Source organism: Pelodiscus sinensis, chromosome 21, assembly GCF_052426305.1.
Source record: "Pelodiscus sinensis isolate ZL-2025 chromosome 21, ASM5242630v1, whole genome shotgun sequence".
NCBI classification, from domain to species: Eukaryota; Metazoa; Chordata; order Testudines; family Trionychidae; genus Pelodiscus; species Pelodiscus sinensis.
In genome coordinates, this window is record NC_143072.1 from 2,239,714 (window position 1) to 2,260,235 (window position 20,522).

At 43.6% G+C, this 20,522-nt stretch overlaps 2 protein-coding genes across 5 annotated transcripts in view; both read right to left on the bottom strand.

Annotated features, from left to right (window-relative positions):
- The window catches only part of DHX33 (DEAH-box helicase 33), a 25,432-nt gene extending 19,836 nt beyond the window's left edge, over positions 1-5,596 (bottom strand). The window contains exon 1 of the mRNA XM_006136073.5: positions 5,328-5,596. Within this exon, the coding sequence (XP_006136135.2) occupies positions 5,328-5,505 (178 nt within the window). The 5' untranslated portion in view covers positions 5,506-5,596. The remainder of the gene's footprint in view (positions 1-5,327) is intronic.
- Positions 5,597-11,580: 5,984 nt separating this feature from the next.
- On the bottom strand, positions 11,581-20,483 carry DERL2 (derlin 2). Of its 4 annotated transcripts, none has more exons than XM_075904393.2 (7): positions 20,325-20,482; positions 18,677-18,742; positions 16,416-16,489; positions 15,731-15,824; positions 14,578-14,773; positions 13,001-13,091; positions 11,581-12,717 (listed from the first exon to the last, which is right to left on the bottom strand). In XM_075904393.2, the coding sequence occupies exons 1-7, from the start codon at positions 20,415-20,417 to the stop codon at positions 12,612-12,614; spliced, it is 720 nt and encodes a 239-aa protein (XP_075760508.1). In that variant the 5' UTR covers positions 20,418-20,482; the 3' UTR covers positions 11,581-12,611. The 4 variants fall into 4 exon arrangements, with proteins under 4 accessions (XP_075760508.1, XP_075760510.1, XP_075760509.1 ...); XM_075904395.2 differs by having other exon boundaries at positions 20,382-20,432; XM_075904394.2 differs by lacking the exon at positions 16,416-16,489 and having other exon boundaries at positions 15,731-15,853; positions 20,325-20,483.
- Positions 20,484-20,522: the final 39 nt, after the last annotated feature.

Below are 20,522 nucleotides of genomic sequence, written 5' to 3' on the forward strand. Positions count from 1 at the left end.
AAACTGGCTGCCACCCCCAGGTTGCTGCCTTGTATACAGAGGCAGCAACACGTGGTGGCAGCTGGCTCCCCAGGAACGGGATGGGAGCCTGCATGTAACTGTGAACGTTAAGCCCAGGCTTATCAGTTAACCATTTACACGGTTATTCTTTCACATCCCTAGCTTGCAGTTCATCTTTAACAAACATGAACACTGGGCTGAAAAGCTGAGACATGTGGACAGGAGCTGTTCTTTCAGCACCACACAGAGGGCTACCAAAAAACCCTATTCCTTTCTCCCAACACCCCCCTCCAATTCTGCCACTACACAGTCAGCTGCAATTAAAGTGGCAACCATCACTTACGATAGGCATTTCACAGTCTTATGGATCAGTACCATAGGCCAGTGATAAAAACAGACAGTAGTGCTGAATTACTGGCTCGGCAGAACCCTAATGCTAGCCCTATGACAGCACTGACAAAAACAATCCTTTCATTGCTTGGGACAGATACAAGTTGGCCTCAGGCACAATGTCTCAGAGAACATGAATTTGGAATTATTTCAAGTCTCGGGAGCAACGGAGAACAGGAAACTGACATGAATGACTATTTCATTCCCCTTCAATTTTACTAGTTCTTAGGAATCTTTTTATTCTTTGTATATTGTAAAAAAATGCTTTTAAATTCCAACTTGAAGAATAATAAAACCTTTTGTCACTCTTCAGCTTTCTAATGGCCAACAAACAGGATTCCTCCTCACAAAGGACTGTGAACATGTTAGAAGTGCATGGAAGGAGGGACTGTCTTCTTCTGACTCTTGGAAAACACAGACTTCCACCTCCTGCCCCATTCCCAAGAAACTCCCGAAGGAAGATGCCATCACTTCAAAGTCACCATGAAGAGATCTATTTTGGTCAGCTGTGCTACTGCAGCAGTGTTACTATTCTAATGAAGGCTGGCCTATGTTACTGGTCCATACAGCTGTGAAATGCCTAGATAGTAAGAGATGGTTGCCACTTTTATTGCAGCTGACTGTGTAGTAGCAGAAAAGTGACATGAAAAGCCCATATCCACTTACTATGTAATTACTGGCCATAAAGAAGATGGTGCCACTCTATCGGAAAAAACTCTAATGGAACATAATTCTTCACGACGCGCAGTGACTAGAAATGCACATACTGTAGGGCTCACATCATGTGTCTTCTGTCCTTAAACCACCACATCTACTATTTTCCTTTTCTTGTTTATACTTTGACACATGCAACTGGGCTCAGAACTTAGCCGGGTCAGAGTAATAAGGAAGAGGAATAAGAAGAATGATAAGAAGTTCAGAAGTAACGGTTCTTCAGATTGAAAAAAAATTGGGTTTGTTCAATCTTTCCTCATAGGTCTTGTTTTCTAGACCTTTAATAATTTTGGTTGCTCTCCTCTGGACTTTCTCCAATTTGTCCATATCTTTCCCTCACTCAGAACTAGACCCAGTATTTCAGGTGAGGCCTAATCAGAGCAAAGTAGAGCCGAAGAACCTCTAATTGTGCTTTGCTCACAACATTTCTGCTAATACATCCCAGAATGATGTTTGCTCTTTTTTAAAAAAATTTTGTGTGTGCAACAGTATTACATTGTTAGCTCATATTTAGTTTGTGATCCCCTGTAACACCCAGTTTCCTGCAGGGCTCCTTCCTGGGCAGTTATTTCCCATTTTGTATTTGTGCAGTTGATTATTCCTAAGTGTAGTATAGTAAAACCTGTGCTATCCGGCACTTAACTAGCCAGAAAACTTTAGAAACCAGAAAATTTCTGAGTCAGGGTTGGGGGGGGGGGGGGGGAGGAAAGGGGGTGGAAACTGGCGCTTTAAGCTGGGCATGCAGCATGTACCTGGGGGAGGGGAGAACGGCCGCTACGGCCGCTTGATGCCAGGCCGCATCCACCCTGGCACCCCTGCGGCTCGTGGCCACTCAGCTGCACCCTCTCCGTGCTTCCTGGCCTCCTCCCCGGCAGGTCAGCCCCCTGTGGCTCCCGGCAGCCCTGCACTCCTGTGGCTCGTGGCCCTCCCCTGCAGGTCAGCCCCCTCGCAGCTTCCTCCACCCCACAGGCTGCCCCCCGGATTCCACCTCCTCTCACCAGGCCGCATCCTGACCCCCCCCACCCCGTGGCTCGTGGCCCTCCCAGCAGGCCACATCCTGGCCCCCGCACCGCTCCCCCACCCCGTAGGCCCTGCATGGCTCCCCCCACCCCAGATATCTGTGCGTTTTTCAGAAAACCGGCACAACCTAATCCCCGTGCGTGCCGGATAACACAGGTTTTACTGTACTTTGCATTTGTCCTAATTGAAATTTCATCGTATTTATTTTAGACTATTTCTCGAGTTTGTCAACATCATTTTGAATTCTAACCCTGTTGTCCAAAGCACTTGCAATTCCTTCCAGGTTGGTAACATAAGAACCTAAGAACAGCCATATCGGGTCAGACCAACGGTCCATCATTATCTGTTCGATTCACTCCCTCTGGGGCACCTGGCATTGGCCACTGTCGGCAGACAGGATACTGGGCTGGATGGACCTTTGGTCTGACCCAGTATGGCCGTTCTCATGTTCTTATTGATAACCACACTCTAAGTAGTAGGAAAGAGATTAAGGCAGGCATATAAAGCAGCAATAAACTTCCTGGCTTTCCCCATAAAATTAAGTCACAGCAAGTCTTAATTGAGAACCTTGCAACTAAGTCAGGTACCATGTATTATAAACAAATTGTATCTAATTAAAGAGCACTGTACATAATTACCAGCAGCACTTTAAATTATTAACATTCAAACAATTTGAGAAAAAGATTTTCAATATACATCATACATTCACAAGGTTCTCCAATTAAAAAAGAATTAAGATTGGAAGCTCTCTGGGACAAGAACCATCATTTACTCTGTCCAGTATAATAGGGCCTCATACCCAATGTGCCCTCTAGTCTTTTCCATCCATGTGTGGAATAAATTTTATGTGCACTGAGGGATATGTGAATGTGCACCACAGTAGAAACAAAAAACCTAGCTGTGAGTGCTTTGCTCATCAGCTGGGCGGTATATGAATTTCTCTTGAGTGACCCCCAAAGAGCTCTGCTTGCAGGGAACACTGATCGTACCTACTGCAGCCTCAGGCGTGCCCATGACACACTCCACTTCACTTCCCAGCGCAGAAGTTTGGGGTTATGAATACTTTAGGGAAATTTTTATTTGGACTAGGGATTTAAAATTCTGCTTAATTAGTTAACCAGTTAAATGTTATGTGTAACCAGTTAACTGATTAAACAAGGTCGGGGTGGGGGAAGAAGAGTGAGGGGGGATTTGATAGCAGCCTTCGACTTCCTGAAGGGAGGTTCCAAAGAGGATGGAGAGAGGCTGTTCTCAGTAGTGAGGGATGGATGGTAGAACAAGGAGCAATGGTCTCAAGTTACAGTGGGGGAGGTCTAGGTTGGAGATTAGGAAAAACTATTTCCCTAGAAGGGTGAGGAAGCACTGGAATGGATTTCCTAGGGAGGTGGTGGAATCTCCATCCCTAGAGGTTTTTAAGTCCCAGCTTGACAAAGCCCTGGTTGATTTAGTTGGGATTGGTCCTGCCTTAGGCAGGGGGGCTGGACTTGATGACCTCCTGAGGTCTCTTCCAGCTCTATAATTCTATGGGGGGAGCGGCCACCACAGCCAGGCAAAGTGGTCTCTGTGCTGCAGATCAGGCTATTCCAGCTCAGCTGCTTCGGACCCCATGCTGGGCTTCTGCCTCCCTGCCCAAGCAGGCTGGGAGTTGGCAGCCTCGCACAGGGCAGAAGGGAGCTGGCAGCCTCCCTCTCCCATCTCCCTACTTCCCCCATGCAAGGCTACCATCTCCCAGGCCATAAGCCTCCATGGGTTGGGAGCCAGCAGCCTTTCCCACCCCACTGCTGCTTCCACATACCCCAGCAAGGCTGCCAACTCGGCCACAGGTGGGGGGCTGCTCCCAGGTAACGTTAACCATTATCCAGTAAGCGTCACCCATTAATGGTGAAGCTCACTGGGTAACCGGTTATCCATCCACATCCCTAATTGAGACATGTCAGTTTCTTGTGGAATCCACAAAGACTACAAATACTTGATTATATCTAACTAACATGACTCCACCACGACAGTATCTGAGCACCTCACAATCTCCAGGGTAATTATCCTTGAAACACTCCTATGAAGCTGAGCAGTGCTATTTACTCCATTTTTACAGTTGGGGATACTGAGGCAGGGCAAGCAGGTGATTAGCCCAAGGTTACATAGGAAGTCTGTGGCAGAGCTGGGAAATTGAATTCAGAACTCTCAAGTCCTAGGCTAGGGCCCTCACCACTGTCCTTCTCTGCTACACACATCTAAAATATGATCAAGCCGGAGTCTATCACTATCCCAGTCTCAGCAACAGCTGTGGCACTAAACTCTAGGGATGTAATTTTTTTAAAAAATTATTAACCGTAAAATTGGGGCTGCTGTGGGGACACCAGGGTTCTGCGGCTCCCAGCAGCACTATGAAGAGTACCAATATGTAACCAATGTAAGCAATGCGGCTCTTGCGCATGCGCAGTGCGGGGCCAGCGAGCAGCATTCGCTGCCGTTTTCAAGCCCTGTCTATGAGCCTCCCCCACCCCAGGCAGAGGAGGAATAAGCTACAGCTCTGCCCTGGGAGGAAGAGGACTAGCTGGCATGTGGCCCCGGTATGGGCTGGGCGGGGGGCGTGGTTCACTGTCCCAAGCAGTGGCACTTAGACCACTTTTGGAGAGAAAGAATGAGTACGCGCTACACGCTTAGCGACAGCCAGTTGGCTTTGAGCTCAAGCTATGTCGAGACTCATGCACTAAGCTCCAGAAATCCCAGGTTTGGTTCTGCATGTCGGCGTTACAAGTGCGGAAACAGGGCTGTCATCCCACGAGCACCTCACAAGTGGGGAGGGGGAATGAAAAGCTCCTCCTGTCAGGCGAATGGGCTATGGCGTGTGCCCTGGGAGACAAAAAAAGGTGGGAAAGCCCAGCTGACGGGGTGTAGCAAACTCCCCCCTTCCCCTGCCCTCCAGTGTGTGTGTGTGTGTGGGGGGGGGGGGTGTCCAGGACAGTTGTTCCTTGTAAGAAAGCTAAGTGCTTGGGTGACCAGGCAGGAGCGCTTCAAATGCCACCCAGCTGATTAGCAAAGCACACACAGAGGGCATCACGTGTTACTGCGGGTGGTGCACATCCGCCCGTGCCCCGGTGCAGGTAAGATTTATTCCGCACACAGATGTAAAAAGACAGCAGGAGCACTGCTCCGGGGCCCTCCAGCGGGGGAAGGCGGGGGCAGAGGGAAGGGTCGCTCACCGATGAGGACGGCGCTGTCCAGACTCCGGAGCTGGCTGAGCAGCTGCCCCCGCGCCTGGAAGATGGGCAGGCCCCTGCGCTGGGTCTCCCCGGCGGGCGGCGGCCGCAGCATGGCCCTGCCGGGCGGGGCCGCCAGCTTCAGTCTCTTGGCCGGGGGCCGCGCGCCGTCCTGCGGCATCGCCCCGGGCCGGGACCAGCTCCCAGGGCGGCGGGGAAACACGCGGCCGCCCCGCCCCGCCCCGCCCACGTGCTCCAGCTGCCGGCCGCGCACAGCGATTGCCGCCCGGCGGCGCGACGGCCCGCGGGACTACAGCTCCCAGCGTGCACCGCGGGCTCGGAGCGGGGGAGGCTGGGAGTTGTAGTCCCCGCAGGCCCCGCTGGGTAGGGGCGGTCCATAAAACGATGGAAGGCAGTAGAGGGCGGAGCTTCCATTGTGACGCTTGTGTCGCAGTTACAAGGAGGGGGGAGTCTTTAAAAAAATCACCCCAGAATGTTGTCATGTATGGACAACTTATTCTACCCCTTCCTTCTTGTTAAGGTGTGATTTTACTCCCCCCCCCCCCCCCCCCAAAGGAATCATGTGCCTGCTCCACACCATTGAAGGTGTTTGCCCCACTGCTCTCTCAGCTTTATACTGATAAAGCCCTACCTGGAGGAATGGTTTTAAGCCTTCTCTAAGGGGGCATCTACACTGCAGGGCTTAACTCGAAATAAGACACGCACATTGAGTTACGTTATGTCAATTGCATATCTTACTTCATAACTGGGATCATCTACACAGCACTTATTTCGAAAAAGGGCACTTTTCCTCCAACTTCCCTTAGTCATCGCACAATGAGTGTTACAGGAGTCAGAGTAAGACATCCTCCAGCTTGCCCGTATTTTGTCACTATGTCAAAAAAATTGTCTACTGTGTAGATACAGACTAAATTATTTCAGAATAGCGCTAGTTATTTCAAAATAGTGTTGCAGTGCAGACATACCCTAAGATATGTATTTACACACCATAACAAGGCATCTACTCACTCAGCCTATTGCCACAGGCACATTCACATGCTGTTCAGCATCTTGTCTTCAATCCTTTAAAGAATGCAAGAAAGATAACTACCCAGAGGTAGAGCCCTGGGAAGTCTATACTCAAGCCTTCAATATAAAGGATGATGGAAAAGGGGCACTTCGGAAATCAGAGCTGTCAGGAACAAAAAGTGGCAGGATAGGATAGGTGGAAAGGACAAAGATCTAATCATAGGAGTTAAAATGAAGAGGATCTGAAATAGGAATGTAAAATCCCATTTAATTGGTTAACTGGTTGAACTTAATGTTTAACCAGTTAACCTAGGAAAAGAGATGTGTCCAGGCTGGAGTGTCCCTTTCCCACTCCCACTGCCAACAGGGCTTACTCCACCCAGGCTAGAGTGGTCCTGCCCAAGGCAGGCACGGGGCTGCCCCAGTCTTCATGGGTTATCCAGAACCAGTAAACCTCACTCATTAAGAGTGAGGCTTATGAGTTAACCAGTTGGCCATCCACACCCCTTCTCTAAACTCCTTAGAAAAGAATGAACAGCACAGAGAGATACAGATGAAAGAAATACTCCAAGCAGTTGTAAATGGCTCTTAGATCTAGAGTTTCTGCTGGTCGCCCTCCACTGAAGGCATTTGACAGTCCATGGTCACCACATTCAATACACTGAAAAGTGGATTAAAATATGAGCATGTAGCACAGAAATAGGCTTTAAACATCTTTTTTAAATACCTAGGCTCGCCACAGACAGACGCTTCACCAGATGCAGGAGCAACCTCTGTCTGTGGTGAACCTCTGCCCTTGGCAGGCAGGGAGTTTGCTCTGGCCCCCACAGGTTACTGGTTAACCAGAACCAGGAAACATTACCTGTTTAGGGTGATGCTTACCAATTTACCTTTGACATCCCTACTAGAGAGAGCTCTTGGGTCTGGTGTTAGTTAAAGAGACTTACAGCTGTAAGGTAAGAGATTACCCTTTTTTCCCCCTCCTGCATTTGGAGAAGCAAGGCTTTGTACATTTCCTTGTAAATAAACAAGTCAGCAAAGGAAAATTGACTCCATCCATTTCTGGTTCCAACTGCAACATCCCCAGAGTCCTGAAATTTGACTTGCCCATTTTCAACCCGAGTACATTCTTTGGGAACAGTTCTATCAGAAGTACTCAGGAGGAGACAAAACCTCCTTCAGCTAACACTTCTTTTCTCTGTTCTGATAGATAATTTTCACATTTCAGTTGCGCCTTCATCTCTTTCTCCAGACAGGAAAGAGGGCAAAAGACAGTGTATTTAACAGGGTCACCTAGACTAATGGAAATAAGAGCCCCCTGTTAAATAGCTCCATGCAGTATCATCTTGTGCAGTGCAGTGGAATTACTTTCTTACAAGTAGCAATGTAAGCATAATAATTCTGAAGTCCTACACCACAATTGGAGGCTTAAATATATAACATGACTTATGAGCAAATTACTTATCCTCTCTCCCCATGATTTCACCAGTATTAGGCAGTCACCATAGAATTGAAAGGGAACTCGAGAGGTCTTCCAATTCAGTTCCCGTGCCCAAGGCATGACTAAATATTATCTAAAACCATCCCTGACAGGTGTTTGAAGATTTTTAAGAGCAGGTTGGACAATGACAGATTCTCCAACCTCCCTAGATAATTTATTCCAGTGTTTAACTATCCTGAAAGCAAGCTTTTCTTAATGCCCAACCAAAGCCACCCTTCCTGCAATTTGAGTCCATTTCTTCTTGGCCTATCCTTAGAGTTCAATGAGAACAGTTTTTCTCCCTTTTCTTTGCAATAACCTTGTATTACTTAGTCACATCCCTCCTCACGTCCTTCTCTTCTCCAGATTAAGCCCCATTTTTTCATCTTCCCTCACAGGTCAAGTTTTCTAACCCTTGAATCCTTTATGTTGCTCTTCTCCAGCCTTTGTCAATCTGTCCACATCTTTCCAGAATTGGACAGATTACACTAGCAGAGTTCTAATCAGCATGGAACAGAATGGAAGTATTACTTCTTGTGTCTTGCTTACTTGTTTGGAAAATCTCACCCAGAACTACCATTTTAGAGTCACAAATAAAATCACTACCATTTATTGGGAATCTAATTTGGCTAAGTGTTTTCTTAGTGCTTCTTGCTGCTGCTAAATATTTTATGTACGCAATTTATGAAGTACAATGCTTTCCTTCATTTAAACTTTGACAACTGGTTCAAAGAATGAGCAGTTTTGTTTTTAGATTATGATACTCTGACCAAAATTCTTCGTACATTTGTTAAGCACTTAGCTGGCCTATCAAACGTTTTATGAATACACAGTCTCTGACCCATAACCTATAGCCACTAGGGATATTAAACTATTTCTGATCGCATAACTGCAACAATTCTTAGCTGTTACTCGGGTGCTCCACTGGGGGTAGGGCCAGCAGCCAAAGTGTTCCCAGTCCCACTCCTGGGGAACCACTGCCATCCCACAGTGCAGCCTCCGTATCAGAGGTAGTAGTGCAGGCAGGAGCCTGTCTGTGATGGGAGCCAGTTTAAAAATCAACTCCCTGTACAGCCCAGCTCCCACCTGCCACTCCATGGCTCCGATACAGAGGCAGCAGTGTGGAGTGGCAGACTGCTCCCTTGCACGCTCTTAATTTAAAACTTGGACTAGCAGGCTGGAACTGAGCCAGCCTGCTAGTCTGAGTTTTAAATGCAGAGCATGCGGGTAGGGGGGGTTGCTGTGGTTAACCAGGAATGGTAATGGATAAGCAATCGCATCTTGGTTAGCCGATTAACAGAGTAGCCATTAACATTCCTCGTAGCCACCTACCCTTCTTGAATGACCATCAAGGAAAGAAGAATGCTATACAAAGTGTGGTTGGCAATTTGACACACACCACTCTCACCAGTAGCACAAATGGTGTTTCAGGAAGAGTATTCGCTTAGTCATTAAAAACCCTATGACATTTTTCCCCACAAGAGTAGGTCTATTAACTTGTGTCATTGCCAAATATGTACTTGAATAACCACACATCACCTCCATAAAATGTTTCTGCCACTTCAAGTGTCTGTATGTCCTGTCAAAAATGGATGTTCACAATTTCTCAACACTATCATTAGTCGCTATAACCTTCAGAAGTGGTAGTGGTAGTTCCATTTTAGGTGAAATTTAAAAGAATAGGAGTTGTTTAAAGTCACATAAGTACCTAAGACACAATGTGTCTTCTTCCCATTTTTAATTCAACATGTGATTTATGTATTTAAAGTATACGGGTAAGTTATTATATAACTACAAAAGGGAATATTGACCATTTAAGCCCAGAGAGGGAAGTCTGGGAAGCCAGGCTACTCAGTTCTACAAGTCCCAGTGCAGTCAAAAGCCTAGGGAATTGCAGAGGCAGATGCTGGAAGAAACAGCAGAACAACAACCCCCAGAATAATAGTCTGGAATAAACAAGGACCAAAAGCCTTGCAGTGCAAGTGGGATATGGCATGGCTTCCTTACCCACAATCCCCTTCCCAGAATGTATCCTGGATGGCAAGGAGAGAAGGGCATCTACATCTTCCCTCACATTGGTATAAAATAAGCTTAAAAGAGATTTAAAAGAAATGATAAGAAAGAGTGCAACAAATTAAACTGAGCTATGAAGCAACAAGCCATAAGAAAGCCATTTTATATTATAGCAAGCCAGCAACTGTCTATCAGCATAAATCAGGCAAGCAGTCTCTTCCTATATTTTCTATTTCTTTATGACAGGCACATCTCAATATCCCAAACAGATTTACTCCAACATCATCTTCTTTAATGGAGCAGTAGGCCTGTCAGCCACCACTGATCTGGCCTGCAGTTTGCCAGTACTTAGCCTCTTTATGTTAAATGAATGCTGGGATCCTGGTAGCAGGAGATAGAATTCAATGTGCTGAAACACCCACCAGCTGCATAAAACAGTCTGGAGATCAAGGAACTGGTGCTGCTTCCCAGCAACATAAGTGGCTTCAATCAAAAACCGTCCAAATTTCTGAAAGTATTAAAATGTGGAAAGATACAAAACAGAGACTAGAATGCATATGTAGACACCTACATCATGAGATATTTCAAGATAGATGTGTCATCCCCGCATGTTATTTTTAATGGCACCTCTTGCACCTCACTTCTATTAATATGCTCTTCAAAACTTGATTTTACAGTACAAATGTACAGTAAATAAACTGGAAAACAGCAAGTAGTTTCAGTAGACTAGCTTAGATCTTGATCCTTGTGAATATATGCATATGCTTCTTGTTACAGCTATGAGAAACAGACCTTTCTTTTACAGACAGATTTTGGTCCTAGCTACAGAACTGTCCTTTAAGCACAAACCCTGCCTGCTAACAGTCCACAAGAGTCTCTATAAAAACTGAAATGCAATTCTAATTGAAGAACAATCTCTACCAGTAAACAAACAGTCCAAAGGCTACTTGGTCTTTCAATACTGCCACAGAATACTACTAAAAGCAGTCTTGGGAAAAAAAAAAAGTCTCCGACCAAAGTTAGACCACAATAATTTCTTACCTCCCAAAGGATAAAAGTGGGGTTAAAAAAAACCCGAATAGGGAGGCGAAGTCTCATTTAATTGGTTAACCAGTTAAGCATTAAGTTTAATCAATTAACCTATTAAATCAGTTCAGAGGGAGGAGCTGCTCCAACCTGGCTGGGCTGGAGTAGGCCCCTTACCCCATGCAGCGCTCCTGGGCCGGGCTTGCCACAGACAAGGACTGCTCTGACAGAGATGGAGTAGCCTCACACTGGTTAACCACTTAAAATCCCTAAAACAGGCCAAGTCATTTTCTAGACAGAAATTTCTGTCTCAAACTCGTAATTATAGTAATATCCTACCATTTGTTACAGTTTCATGTTATCCTGAGACAAAGTTTTACTGGCAGTTACTAGTTGATGGAAGATCACAGAGATCCATGTGTTGAGACCCTTGAGTTCTGCAACTCACCATCAGCCCCTACCAAAACAGAGTATTCAATCCAATCCATGTAAGAAGTGACAAAGCCAATCCATTCTGTCGCAGCTGTTCAATATCTTATGTAAAATGAGCAGATGTCACTTCAATTCTTTTTGGCTAGATGTCCATATCACTTAAAACCCTCCCGTTGGGCAGTCTCTGCAGAGTTTAGGGAGTGAATTTAGCACACAGCATTAGCAACCCTCTTCTCCATGGTCACAGGTGAGAAAAGCTAGGATTGGTGCCATGTCTCCAGAGCTGTCCCTTTTATTAACACCAAAAAAAGCACATCAGGGAACTCTGATATTTGTAGCATGCATCTATTAACTTTCTCTAGCCTGATCTCTTCTTCCATTTCCCTCAAATCAACAGATTATGCAAAAAGGTAATCAGCAGTCATAAGACATTTTATTCACTCACTATCTCAGAGCTTTGCTTATAGCAGTCTAAGAACTAATAGTTTAAATTATATGGGAAAATCTTCACAGCATTCTGAATAATCTGCCAACCATTTGAAAAAAAATAAAAGCTACATTTTTCAGAACTACATTTGCTACTGCATGTATAAGCATGTCAGTGAAATTTCATACCTGGACATTTGCACATGTGCAATTCAAAATAATCTGGATCAAGATGTATTCTCAGCCTGCAAACTAGGTTCATAATAAGGCTCATACTGTAACTACAGAAGTCTATTTTCACAAAATTAGAAGGCAAAACTTGTACCATCCAAAATTAAAATCCTGTCTGACTCAAAAAGAAAACGGGCTTGGAAATTTAGTGTATTTTGCTTCATACCAGCCTTTGGACAACGAAAATAGCGAATCACTGTAAGAGAGCTCACACATCTGCTTTTTATCCAGTGGAAAAAAAGTTAAAACCAAAGTTTTATTTTGTCCCTCAAAGTTTCCCATACAGTTTCCTGCATCAAAGAACTTGGAAAAAAATGCCTTTGGAAACATTTCCAAACAAGTATGCATGGTCTTGCTAGCTGAAGTTAACAGGAAATGGTTTCCAGTTTTTTGTGGGGGGGGCTGTTTTTTTTTTTACTCCACTAGATGATGTTTTCAGTACCAATGCAACAAAACCCTGGTGTAGAGACATTGGCAGTCTCCTGGAAATGTCTTGGATTACTTAGACTGACATATCATAAAGTGCTTCTTGTAGTCAGAACCATAAAGCTGTAACACGTCCTTTCTGCAATAAGGAGTAAAAGAATTCCCAATATGGTACTTCAGTTGAGCTCCTTCTAGTTGCGTCTGGGTATTAGCACTGCCATTTATTAGCCTCCGAGGCGCTGACCTTCACCCCACGCAAATCCTCCTGGTCGCTCTTCAGGAAGCGGATTGTAATTGGGATCTTCTTCTGGTGTATCAAACACTGCTTTCCTGAAAAGTTGAAGTTATATGTAAATTCACAGTTCACACTTGAGGCAAGCAGTCAATGCAACATTCTCAGTAGAAGATACAGTCTAGAACAGTGTCAGTCTCTTGAATCCCCTCTTTAGCAACTGTAACATCCATGTGATAACTGCAGCAACTGATTACATGAAATAGTAAGATGAACTCAGTGCTATCTGTCTCAAATTTCCAAATTTACTTGTTTTTGAATGAGTTTAAAAGTGTACAGACACATTTGTCTGTGCGCGCCAAACTGGAAGATAATACTTACAAAAGAGATGGTGTTCTCAGAAGCCTTCCACCACCAGGCTGATTAGGAAAGATATCCTCCAAGAAAAAATATATGTGTCCAACTGCGATCCCTAGAATCAACAGAGAGGAAATCTGAAGTGTAATTGCTGATTTTCAATACTGCCAGTATACCACCTTTAAAATATTCCACTAGATTTTTCATAAAATAAAAAGAGAAACTATGTGTTTGATACCCTTTGTAAATAGCATGATGTTAAGAGGAACTCAAGGAACATAATTCAAACTCACCACAATATAAAATACTAGAAGCAAGCACCATACTAAAAGATCTACAGCACAGTGAGTCATCATAAATACAAAGAAACATCTATCAACTGTCTAAACAGTTTGATGGTATGATTTCATTTGTACTGACAAAAATGTCAGAATACAAGCTGCCTTACACAAGTCAGTCTCATGTCCTCATAGTCAGCCACTTATAACTGGCTCTTTCCAAGTAATGCAGAAACAAACCACGGCACTAGTTGGAGACATTACAGCACAGAATATGCCACTATGTACAAGATCAATAAAAATGGTAGAACACAGTATCCTGTAAATCAGAGCATGTAAAAAATTAGATCAGAACAAAAATAATGAGATCTCCTTGATGCTTTTAATATCTCCCCCCGCCATAAGAGAGTAACAGAAACACATCAATTGAATGAGCTGACTCTTTTGGTTAAAGGTTTGTTACCTTAATCTCTTAGAATATAAAACTCTCTATTCAGCTAAGGTCCTACCTCAGAACAAAAACTTTTTCAAAAGTCTCTCATGTGGAGACTGTTTCCTTTCCCAAAAGGGAGACAGAATGTATCAGTTGCTCAAAGCACTCTGGAAAACAAATCTTAAAAATAAATTTGAAATATCAGAAATGTCAAAAAGTTAAATACTTGCCAGATATGTATCAAGATAAACTGAGCAAGACAAGCAGAGGTGGTCTTTGGAACAGAATTATATAGTAAGATCCCAGGAAGAATATTGGCTGTGTTACGATTGCTCAGGCAATAAGCCAATTCCAGACCATCTGTCAAGCCTGCACTAACTCACCTTCTTCTCTAGAAGAATGACCCAATTTCTGCTCAGATATGTGCAGTGAGTCTGCCTACTGGGTCTGAGACAAAATTCCTTGTCCTGGCAGTCAAAGCACTTTCCTTTGAAATACCATTGGATCCAGTTCAACAGATTACCGCTCTGTGTGGAAACTAAAGATTCCCAATGCACACACCTCTGAGTAGAAGTGACTCTCAGAGAAAGCAGTACAGAGGGGGAACTGATCATGACTCACCAGAGAGGTAAATTAAAAGAGCCATCATCTAAACCATTCAGGCTAATCCTGAAACCATAGTCAACCCTGTCCTTGGAATCTTACTGATATCTACTTACCTCTCTAGTAGTGCATCAGAGCACTGATCAGGTCATAAAAGAGCCAATCAGGCTTGATAATCCCTTTCTCTTTGAAGGAAGAGGTACCAACTAGGCAGAGAATTCACCAACCAGTCGTTTATGATGGAATGGCCAAAAAGTCTTAGAATTTCATTTTTAATAGCTTCTTACCCAAAAGATCTACAATGATGGAGTTCCCCAATAGTAATGAAAAGCCCATGAGTACCCAGGGCAAAAATGGGGCCTGGAAGATGAGAAGACCAAAAAAGTTCATACGGACATAGGGATTCCTGCGGCTCCACACATACACAAGCATTATTGTAAAAGCCTGACCCAAGAAAACCAAGTTCACAAACAAGCCAAAAAGCTGGCACAAATAGTTAAAGAAAATATCAGTGTACATAATCAACTTGTAGAAAAACAAAACATGCCTGTGGAGAAAAGGAGAATCTATGGGTTGCAGAAAAAAAATAATTTTCGAGGCCAATCATGGCATCAACAAAAATACACACACCTGTTTTTTTATTCTATGGTTTTCCGTTATTCACTAACAATTAAAATATGTCCTCAGTCAAAATGGACATCTATGGTTTAATCCCCCTTAAACACACCATGCTGCAAATATATTACAGATTTAACCTCTCTAGTGCAGCACCGTAAGGACCTGATTGGTGCCAAACGAGAATTTGCCAGACCATGGAAGGTCAATATTGTAAATCAGCATCACTTATACTTCCACTTCTTACTGGGCTCTTAGAAGATATTTAGGGGTAAATTAGAGCTAAATAACAGCACAGAACACTGATAACCAGGACTGATGGCTTTAAGCAAACTTTAAGGGGCCATAGGAAACTGGATCACATCCATGATAAGTGGACATCCAACTAACTAAAATCATGCAGATGTTGCACAACCAGAGAATGCTGGACTAGAGAGGTTCAACTTGCATAAGAAGTTTATTACAGAAGCTATTTTACACATAGCATCATATAAATGAAATAAATATGTATTTGGGGAGAGTAAAATCATTTGGACAATAACATTTTCTTCAATCCCCATGATAATATCCTTCTACAGTTAAATGGCATTTTCCAGTCTAGGATCTCATCTTTTTAGCCTTAATTCAAATATTTAAGTTCAAAAGATCAAGTTCACATTAAATAGTTAACACAAGATCCAGAAAGTTTTGAAGCTTCCTTAGTATAGTGTAATTCAGACCTCATTATACAAAAAAGTATTTATTTTTATTCATTTACTTGCGAAGCACAGGCTTTGTATTCTCTGTATTCATGGTAGCTGTATTACAGCAATAAAAAAAGGATACAGTCATTAAAAATCCACCAAAAAGGAACATAAATACAAAATCTGCTGTCCGACCTCGGAAAGACCCCTCCTCAAGCATTCGGCAGTAACGATATCTGAAGTTGCAGCTCAGGAAAGTTTGATGCTAAACACATTCAGCAGAAAGATTAAGAAAAAAAGAAGCTTTTTACATGTCTTCACATAGATATTACATACAGAATTCCCAAACATCTTTATAGTAGATTATTAAACAAGTATTGAAAATGCATGAAGTAAATTTGATGGCCTCAGTCCAGTTCTGACTTAGTGGACAATTATTCACACCACACACACAAAAAACCCCATAACCACTAACAATCTTACTGGCTAGCTCAGCAGAAAAACCTGGTACTGAAGAATAAATTCTCACTCCTAGCAGTGTGTGTTCTAAGTCAAGATTTAAAACAATCAAAACTCACCTAAAGAGAATTACTGAATTAGGTAATTAGGGTGAAATCTTGGCTTCACTGAAGTCAGTGGCAAAATTTTTATCGCTATAAATGAGGCCAACACTTCACTCAAATAGTTCCATCATGCCAAAAGTCAGTGGCATAGAACTTGATTAAGTTCCTAGTGTTGTACAAAATCAGACCCTTCTACAAACAACACTGACACACAGTAAGTTCTGCATTCCAAAGAGATGAGGTAACACATGTAATAAAGGATACAAAAAAATCATATTAAATAAAAAATTAAATCCAACTGGCCCAAAGAATAAGTAGTTTGTTATCAACCTCCATACCTGTCAAGAAGAGAATAGAGAAGACAACTTAAATATAAATGGTATTCATCTCTAGTATTTAAATTTTCTACCTAGGGAGTACAAAAAACTGTTTAATCCATACAAGCTAAAAACTTTATAAAAGAGTTTTTCAGTATTGCAATAAGCCAATTTAATGATTTTTTTCAATGGTCTAACACGAACATTCAGCAAACCTTACCGCTTTCCATTCAAGACTTGGAGCACATTGTTTACTTGGAACATTTAAGTATAGCAAAGACACAGTATACTTTGTCTTTACTATAACAAATATTTTGTTCATCTTAACACCAGTCTAGGTTTTATTAAATGCAATACTTAATAGTATATTAGTAAATATAAAGTAGCATATTTTGTAAAAGATAAATTCTTAGTCTTATAAAACATCATGACACCACTGCCTTTCAATGTTGTAGAGAATGTTGAAATCCTCTATGGCAATTATGGGGTTTGGAGATTAGGTAAGTGAGGCATATCAAAATTTATCCCCACAGTGAAATTACAGGTTTGGAATGAAGCAAGATAGTTAATCATTAAGAAAGTTAAGCAATATTTCATTACCTTAAGTACAATGTGTAGTCAAACATAATGCAAAAAAGTTTAATCTGTTGGAAGTCAGTATGATTATTTAAATACGTAATTATGCATGAAGTAGGAGTAAGAACAATTTGGAGTAGGAGTAAGAACAGTTTGACAGTTCTGCTGTAGTTCAGAAGCAGTAAGCATTTTTTTGGGTTGTGTTATTGTTTTAATAGTTGATCCGAATCAGACAGATGCATCTTGGCCCCTTGAAACAATCTTTCAGAAGAAATCCTTAGTTTGATAGGAAACATTGCTCCTTTAGATGCCTATTCACTTGAGAAGAGCTGGCAGGCAGAAAGAGCAGCAAAGCTTTTGGAAATCTAATTTTTATAATCCATTGAAGAGGGCCCAGAGTTTTATCAAGTTTACTAGAAGATTTACCTAGTATTGTTCAGGTTCTTAAATAAGTTTTGTTTTTCTTCATTTAAATCATTGTTCTGGGGTGGGGATGAGAGGTTCATTATGTAGGCTGCCCCAGGGAAAGAGGACAACCCCAGCCATCTCTCACCATAGCAGCTTGGAGCCAGGGGAGAAATGCCTGTTTCTGTCTGCTGCAGCGGGCACAGCTGTGAGAGGAGTGCATGTCCCTCAGCTGGAGGACAGAGACACTGACAAACAGACATACAAATTCTCCATCCCTGTTCCATGATGACCCAAAGGGGTTATAGCTGTCCTGGTGCCCATCTCTGGGCCCTTGCTGCCCCCATGATCATTCTACAGTCTAACTGTCTCCCTCTTATCAGACACTTCTCTTTCCATTTTATGGAAAGCTGTTGAACTCCAGGCACATCCCATTGTCCTGGCACAACTAAGCCCTTACCTTGCTTTAAGTTATGATGAGAGGAAGCTGAATATCAAATTTGATGGTACTAGCTCTTACTATTTAGGAGGAGTTCTTTAACAAAAGATCTCACAGATGGAGACACAGACTCACATTTCTTTTAACTGCTTGGCTACATCTAGACTGGCCCCTTCTTCGGAAGAGGCATGCTAATTTCTAACTTTGGAATAGGGAAATCCGTGGGGGATTTAAATATCCCCCACGGGATTTAAATAAACATGGCCGCCGCATTTTCCGGCTTGGGGAAAAGCCAGAAAAGAGCATCCAGACTGGCACGATCCTCCGGAATAAAGCCCTACTTTGCAAGTAGGAATAAGAGATCCTCCGGAAAAGGGCTTTATTCTGGAGGATCACGCCAGTCTGGACGCTCTTTTCCGGCTTTTCCCCAAGCCGGAAAAAAGCGGCGGCCATGTTTATTTAAATCCCCCACGGATTTCCCTATTCCAAAGTTAGAAATTAGCATGCCTCTTCCAAAGAAGGGGCCAGTCTAGATGTAGCCCTTTAGTATGAGCACTGTGGCTAATACAACAATACTACCTACAGTACTGCATCTAAAATTATGCCCTCAAAATAAAACAGCAGAACTCCATTACCCAAAACATGCACACTGCAAAATGGATGGAAATTACCTTGCAACTCAGACTGAAAACATTTAAAAAGAAAGATACCTCCACAAATGTGTATGCAAGCAAACAGAGTTTTTTAGCTATTGTTTGAACAATGTGAACATTCAGAAATATACTTACTTGAAAGTGTTTAAATATTAATTCAGGATTAAAATACAGTTGAAAAGGTGTGATTAGTTCTAATTGCTGAAATAAAAGAAAATATGTAACAGGATCAAACCATTAAAGTTCACTTCATTCACTTGTAGATACACAACTTGTCAGTAGTAAATGAATATCTAATGTTATCCCTATTTTAAAAATTATATGCAAAACCTAAATTCAGCAAATATATAAAACCTTGTGTTCCTTGTATAGTCACATTTGCCCTTCTCTGCCTAGAACATCTTAGTCCTGTTTAGATTTCAGACTCTTTGGTTTAGTGGCTATGATCCATTTTATGTTTGCAAAGCTAGAGACAGTGAGGTTTTGATTCAGAGATCTGTAGAAGTTCCATTTCACATGCAGGGCTCTGTAGAGCCATGAAACAGAATAATCTTGATTGAGCCTGTGGGCACTACTAGGACTGTATTATCCTTGATTATATAAGAACAGAACAGGTAATCAAATGATCCATTCCCCAGAGCATTTGTAGGGCTGCAGCAGTCCCTCCCCAGCTAGTTAACCATAATCAGTAAGCATCTCATAGTGATGCTTACAGATTATCCATTCACATCCCTACTCCATTCCCCTACAGTGCCTTCCCAAACCCCTCACTTTGGCCCCATGCTGGAGTCTTGAGGGCCCCCAGAAAGTTTACTAGCCCCAGGTCTCCAGAAGAGTTAATCCAGCCCTAGAACCCCAAACTGAATGAGTGAGGTATGTCTGGATTTTCTCTCCTGCTTCTCAACTGTGGACCAGCTCAATTACTTCCTCCCTCCTCTTTTGTTTCTCCTGTGTGTATCCCCCAAATAATGTTTTCCTTTGGGTCAGTGACCCCAAACCCACCACAACAATCTAGGTATCTGCCCAGTTTTTACACCAGACGTACATTAAAAGCACTACAGAAATCAGGGCAGAGTAAGTTTTCAGACCCACAGCATAAGAATTTTTTTCTTCAGTATTTATTGTGCTGTGGTTTTAATCTCTGTTTTTCTAAACAAGCCATTTTTTACACAGGGTGGAACTTGCACGGCAGGGGGAGGGGGGACGGCACAAGACACATCTGAGGGTGTAGAATAATCTATAAAGGCTGAGAAATGTTCTAGAGCAGGAGTTCCCAACCTGGGGTACACCTATCCCCAGGGGGTACGAGAAGCTTGTCAAGGGGGTACAGGGAATATTTGGTTAATAACAATGATCTTAATTTAAATACTCCAAAAGCTGCAGTGTTAGTGAAAAAAGCTGTTGATTCTATCGTCTAGAATTTTCGCCCTTTCATATTGAACAGGGGGACGGGACGTTTTACTAAAAGCCCAGAGAATATGGGGACGGGAAAGGTTGGGAACCCCCGGCCTAGCGAATAAAGGCGCGACAACCGCCAGGGCCCAATCAAGTCTCCCCACCCCTCGAAGGATGCGGGGCCGGCCAAGCAGGACTCCCTCCTCGCCACGGGCCGACCCCGCCGCCGGGATTCAGAGCCAGCGGGAAGGCGGGGCGCAGGCGAGCCCGGCCACGCCTCAGAACGGGGAGGGCGGAGCAGGGCTTAGCCCTCGTCCCTCCCTCCCGGGCGGGCGGGCCTGGGGCCGAGGCTGCCGCCCGCCCCGCTATCCCCGCGCCCCGAGCTCACCACAGCGGCGGTGGTGAGGACGCAGGCGGTGGTGTACGCCCGGGTAACGGGCGGCACCTGCAGGTACTCCTGCCGGAAGGTCTGGTACGCCATCTTACGGCTCCGCTTCCGCTTCCGCCTGCGCGGCGCCTCATCCCCCCCCACGCACGCCACGCAGCCAATCCGCGCTGCCTCCCGGACGCCGAAGCCGGCCAATCC

What these genes read in the sequence shown, in the direction of transcription:
- DERL2 (XM_075904393.2), bottom strand. Translation starts at nt 20,417, where the DNA reads ATGGCGTACCAGACCTTCCGGCAGGAGTACCTGCAGGTGCCGCCCGTT. An exon ending in TCCTCACCACCGCCGCTGTG is followed by an intron (nt 18,743 to 20,324) that starts GTGAGCTCGGGG and finishes CTTTTATTTCAG; the next exon opens with CAATTAGAACTAATCACACC. An exon ending in TTGGTGGATTTTTAATGACT is followed by an intron (nt 14,774 to 15,730) that starts GTATCCTTTTTT and finishes TATTTGTGCCAG; the next exon opens with CTTTTTGGCTTGTTTGTGAA.